The sequence below is a fragment of the Oxyura jamaicensis genome, chromosome 3, assembly GCF_011077185.1.
Source record: "Oxyura jamaicensis isolate SHBP4307 breed ruddy duck chromosome 3, BPBGC_Ojam_1.0, whole genome shotgun sequence".
NCBI classification, from domain to species: Eukaryota; Metazoa; Chordata; class Aves; order Anseriformes; family Anatidae; genus Oxyura; species Oxyura jamaicensis.
In genome coordinates this window covers 109,015,541-109,021,540 of record NC_048895.1, presented here as the reverse complement: position 1 = coordinate 109,021,540, position 6,000 = coordinate 109,015,541, and the positions used below count along the sequence as shown (strand labels likewise).

General features: G+C 43.6%; 1 protein-coding gene across 2 annotated transcripts in view; it reads left to right on the top strand.

Annotated features, from left to right (window-relative positions):
- The first annotated feature begins 414 nt into the window (after positions 1 to 414).
- The window catches only part of LDAH (lipid droplet associated hydrolase), a 116,419-nt gene continuing 110,833 nt past the window's right edge, over positions 415 to 6,000 (top strand). Inside the window, exons 1-2 of one of the 2 annotated variants that reach the window (XM_035320943.1) lie at positions 444 to 594; positions 1,196 to 1,302. Coding sequence is in view for 1 of the 2 variants with exons in the window: in XM_035320942.1 (XP_035176833.1) it covers positions 561 to 594 (34 nt within the window). In the remaining variant the exon portion in view is untranslated. Of the gene's footprint in view, positions 595 to 1,195; positions 1,303 to 6,000 lie in introns of both variants that reach the window. The other variant, XM_035320942.1, reaches the window with a different exon arrangement.

Here is a 6,000-nt window from a genome sequence, read left to right as displayed (position 1 = left end):
CTTTCCCAAGTTGATCCTCAAAACTTTTTTTTTTTTTTTTTTTTTCTGGCTTTATTATGATTTTACATCTTGCTTGGGCATCCAGGTTTATGCCCTTCTCTACCTTCCTGGTTTTGATGTTTAACATTTTTGGGGACGTGTTCAGGCTTCCGGTATCCCTCCCTCCTTCACCTTTTTTGGGCACGGCTGCCGCACTTTCCTCTTCCAAACCTCTTCCCCCTCCACCCAAGCTCCCAATCTACAACTCTGAGGCGACGCCACGACCCCAACAACCCCCCGAGGGCGGACCTTCGGGGACCCCAGCCCTGCCTCTCCTCAGCCCTGGCGCTGCTCAGGGAAGGCGGCACCGCCTTGGGACCTCGCCCCGGTGGCCGAGGCGGAGCGGGGCGAGGCGGGGAGGAGCGGGGAGGAGCGGGGAGGAGGAGCGTGGCCGCCTCCGGCCCACCCCGCTCGGCCCCAGGCGGAAGGAGCGGCCCCGCCGCCCTCCGCTGCTCCCTGGCCGCCTGCAGCCGCCCGCCCCCGGCAGACACTGGGGGCGCCTCCGGTCCTTCGCCGCTGCTATGCTGGGCGTCGCGGAACCCCCCAAAGGGGAAGGTACGTGCCCAAGCGATCTCTCCCCTCCCTTCCCATCCCTTCCCGTGCCCTCTCCCTTTGTGGGGGCCCATGCTCGGCTTGCCGGGCCTGCCCTGCCCGCGGTGGAGCCTCGATATTTGGGGACAAAGGTCCCTGTGACCTCCCTCCCACCCCCCCGTGCTGTGAGCACCGGCCCTTATGTAACGATAGTGCTGGTCCCCTAGCCGTGTTCCATCCTATAACGTTGGTAACTGCTGCCTGTAACATTAAGGCTGCTGTAACACATCCCTATGCTTTGTACCTCATCCCTGTATTTAATTTTTGTTTCTTTGCCCTTGGCTAGTGATGAAACTTAAAGGCTCAAATCCTAAGCTGCGTCTCTCGTCTTGCAAAACAACTGCGATAATGCTGTTCGCAGGGTTTTCCTTTAATATCTCGCTACCTGTTTCTGCAAAACATCTCTTGCAGCTGACTGGTGCTCATTATCTAGGCAGCAAGTTGCAAAGCAGGTAGGATTAAAAACTCCCTGGCCTATAAATGTGGAAAACAAGATTATAAATGCTTATAAGCATAAAGCAAGCTGAGATTTCTAAGGGGAAAGAATTACTATTTTTTTTATTAGAGTAATTTACGTGGTTTGGGAAAACAGAGAGCCTGGCAGGCGTACACGCCCTTCTCCATCAGTCTGGTCCCAGAGCATCACCACTGACCGCAGGCGTAGGCTCGAAGGTGGGTGCTGCAGCAGAGGGTTGCTTGTGCCGGGCAGGGGCGAGTGGCAGGGTCAGGAGGCAGCGTAGGAGGTGGTTCAGAAGCAGGTGGTGAAGGAAAATGAAGATAGTGGAGTGTTGTGGAGGCATGGCAGTTGTTGACGGCTTTCTTCCTGGTAACTCGTTTGCTGTATTTGTGAAAATGATGAAGCAACTTATTTTCTTGCAACTTATGTATAGTATTAAAGCCTTACCATCAGAAGACACAGACGGCTTGAATGATGCAGGCCCTCATTCGTCAAGGTGCAGCATGCTCCAGGCCCTCTGAGATGCTGTGGTATTCAGTTAAGGTCTGAGAGTCTATCTGCGTGGATCTGTTGCAGTTTCTATAAATGAATTTGTATTGTGGATGAATCAGGGATTATAGGCTTTCAAGTGTTAGTTAAGCTTCTCGCAATTTCCTGTATTTGTGTGGTACTTGCTTATGATGCTAGTGAAGGAAACAGTCACATATTTATGGATATAGGTAAGCCATAACATTAACAATTACTGTTTTCCTTTGTGGAGTTATGTGGAAGTAGGTGAAATCAGCGATCTCTCAAGAATCTTTGACAATGCCCTGAGCCCGTGCTTGTGAAAGGGGCAAGCATATGTGATTCCTCTTTACCTCACTCAGCCTACAGCAACGTGTAACCCAGGAACTTTCTGGAACAGGTATACTGAAGACTTAAAATTCCACAGTGGATTTCTTATCCATTAACTTGTTCTTGCCTTGCACCCCCGTGTATATCTAGTGTTCACAATATCCAGTGTCAAGGTGTTCTGTGGCTCAAATACCCACTAAGGAGGAACCTCCATTGGTTTTAAACTTACTTCCTGCTACTTAATTTGATATTTCCTACTTCTTAAATTCAAAGAGACAGTGATGAATTATTACCTGTTTATGTGCTTCATCTAGTTTACAAATGCAATGATGATAAATTGTAAATGAGTAATCAAAAAGGCAATAGATTTATTATAATGTTTGTACCTTGGCTGGAAAAAGGGGAGGTCCCTATTTTGGGGTAACATCTAGGTTATGTTTGCCGAGAATTAGGTGTAAGTTTTAGTGTTGTTTTGCATACAGTTGTAAAGACAACAGATATGCAACGTATAAAGGACAGTTAATATTTGCTTATTTAGACTGGGCACACTGTTAATAGTGACATAACTATGGCTTTTTTATTCTTGACAAACCACTGTGTAATTAACAGTCTGAATTTTCATTAAAAAGCTTGAATCAATTGGTTCCAGCTTACAGTTTGATAATATTGAGATGTTTGCTAAGGTTTATAAACAGGTTACACTGGGGGAAGCAAGATATTCTGATAAAATAATATTCATAATAGAAAACAAATGTGTAATATGAAAGGTCTGAATTTAACTGAGTCTTTAGCTTGAAACAAACCTGGAATACTAGCCTGAGTACAATGTAGATGAGTGCAGTGAATGAGAGAACTGTTTGTTTACCTAGCTAGGTTTGCACAAACTCCTAATGCAGCTGTACATTGTGTAAGTGCCTTTTTTTCATGTATTAGGTAACTGATGTGCCAGAACAGTGTCTCAACAGAGATGCTGCAAATCCAAGTGTGGCAGGATTTCTTCCTTCAGTATCCTTGCTTCCTGCAGCTGCTGGTAGCCATGCTATTCCTTCATTGCTTTCCTTTTCTTGTCTCATCTGCCTCCATTTATAGCCTGTTCCGTTTTCCTTTATTTAGACAGGTTGCTTACTCAAATCTCTTTTTTTAAAAAAAAGAAACCAAAACAACAACAACAAAACAAGTTGATAGGATTTTTTTTTGTAGAAATCCACCCACCCAAATATTACCTTTATGAAGAAATTGGAGCACTAATTGGAAATAAAAACAATTACCAGGTGATAACTGGATTATATTTGCACCTCTGAACACATGCTTTGTATGTACGTGTAATTGTACTTAGTTATGTGTTGTCATGGGTTAGCAGGACTGTTTCAGTGGGAGTAGCAGGGGCCTTGTACAAAATAGTGATGCTTCAGGGATTTTCCTTGTTTTGAGGAACAAGCTATCACTGTTTCCAGCATGCCGAATCAACTTGGATCCTCCTGTTACTAGAACTGCCAGTCTGAATGTCAGAGCACAGATGCTTGGCCAAACTTTTCAGCTACTGCACCACGTTCTCCAGCCTGACTGTTCAGCTGTTGTCCCATCTACTTTGTTAGCAGAATGATGAGCTCACCATTGCATCTTTCTGGGAAAGATTCAGATTCTCAGAATAATAATATAGACAACTATAATATGTTATTGGAGCAACTCAGGAGGACGTCCAAGGCTATTTGATTTTCTTCTTTGTAGTCTCTTATGTCTCATGTTCATTGATTCTCCTATTTGATTTTCTTTGTCCTTTGCCCAGAGCTGCACAAGGCCTATTTGTTGTCAAGCCTTGCAGTGCCTTCCTAGCCTGATGAGGTTAGTCAATGAATTTCAGAATGTACAGCTGCTGCAGAAAACATAGGCAGGAAGTGCTAAGGAGCAAACATAGGTGAGGAAAAACTGGAGAAATGCTGTTTAAACTAGTAAGTCGATCCATTGTAAGTAAACAGTACTTTGACTAATTCTCTATGTCCTTGTTAGAAAGCAAGAAAACAGCAGTAGCTAGATAGTGCAGTTGAAGGTGAGATAAACAGTTGATGTAAGAACATGTGCAAGTTGAAATAATAAAACAGGAAGAATAGAGAAAAGTAGTGTTTTGAATTAGGAGTATGTGTTAGGCTTAGGGAAAGCAACTAATGCAAAACTATGGAAGAAAGTGAGAAAAAATGAATAGTTCTACAGAAAGATTCATACTGTACAGCACAGCAAAGGATCAGGGAATCCAAATGTAGGACAGCCTGATGCTAATTGGACTGGTGTATGTTTGTTAGGTTTTCTTTTGCTTTGATATCTGCTTCTTGCTAGTATTCATTATGCTCTTTGAGCTTTGCCTTACTTAACAAGAAGAAAGAACAGACCTCCCCTTTGAGCAGTGAATCTAATAGGTGGTGAAAAAGGAGTTGTTTGACATTAGATGAAGTAGCAACTGCTTTTTGCTGCTTTTGCCTGTCATTAATGCTGCTGAAAGATGGGCGTTTCTTCAAAATCTTAAATTTTAGGTGCTCTGGTTTAAAAGCTTATAAAGGTTAACATTACTTTAAATTCTAGCTTACTTTTGTTGAATATTGTTGATCTTACCTGTATGAATTAAGCAGCAGTCCAACAGAAATGTGGCTCTTGTAAGTTGCTTGATATACAATAAAAATAAGAACATAAAACATGTTTACAGAGCCAAATACTTATTTGACTTAGCCTGTTTGTTTTTTTTTTTTTTTTTCTCTCTCTTGAAAAAGTGTAAAGCTCTCTCTTCCCTAGAGATAGCAGAAATTAAACATCAAAGGAACATCATGTTTTTTTAGTGAGCAAGTTTTTTCTCCCAACCCTTAGACCAGAAGCATACCCATTTGCATAGGTATTTGGAGGTGTTGAGGGATTAGAAGCTCAACAGGAGCCAGCAATATGAACTCGTGGCTCAGAAAGCCAACTGTACCTGGGCTGCATCAAAAGCAGCATGCATGGCCAGCAGGGCGAGGGAGGTGATTGTTCCCCCTCTGCTCTGCCCTTGTGAGACCCCACCTGAAGCCCTGCATTCAGCTCTGCGGCCCCCAGCACAAGGAGGGCATGGAAGTAATAGAATGAGTCCAGAGGAGGCCACAAGGATCATCAAAGGGCTGGAGCACCTCTCCTATGAATCCAGGCTGAGGGAGTTGGGGTTGTTCAGCCCGGAGAAGGCCCCGGGGACACTGTACAGCGGCATTCCAGTGCCTAATGGGGTCTACAGGAAATCTGGGGAGGGACTCCTTGTCAGGAGGGGAGTGATAGGACAAGGGGTGATAGCATTAAACTAAAAGAGGGTAGGTTTAGATTAGATATAAGGAGGAAATTCTTTACTCTGAGGGTGGTGAGGCACTTGGCACAGGCCCAGAGAAGCTGTGGATGCTCCATCCCTGGAATTGTCCAAGGCCAGGTTGGATGGGGCTTTGGACAACCTGGTCTGGTGGGAGGAGTCCCTGCCCATAACAGGGGGGTTGGAATTAGATGACATTTTAGGTCCTTTCCAACCCAAGCCATTCTATGATTGTAGGTTTCAATACCTCTGTGAAAAGAGCGTTAGCACAAACAAACTGAAGTCTTTGATTGACAAAGGAAGAAAGAGACTAAACATAAAAAAATCAGTGTTTTGTTGCCAGAACTACAAGGAAATGTTAGATCCCCTTACCTACTATGTAGAGTGCTGGGGACCAACAACTGATGCTTCCAGCTGTGACTATTTTCATAAAGATTGCCGTTATACCTTTTAGCTTTAGCTGTTTCTTCCTCTTGAGAGTAGTGAAGAAATCAAGACAGAGAGTGTGGTCAAAGTTCTCTTATCATTTACTTATGTTAATTGACAAGAATTCCATTTGATTTTTCTTCTGTCACTAGTATGTGTTAAACTCTTTTAAATGAAAATTTGCAGGGAGATCTAAGGAGTGGTAGAAGCTCCAGTGGGCTTGCCTAATCCACTTGCCAAGGCTTATTGACCATGATTTCCTTTAAATAATTTTGTATCAGACCAATGTAGACATGTAGTAGCATTATAGGATCTGAAAATGTTTTCTGATTTCTTG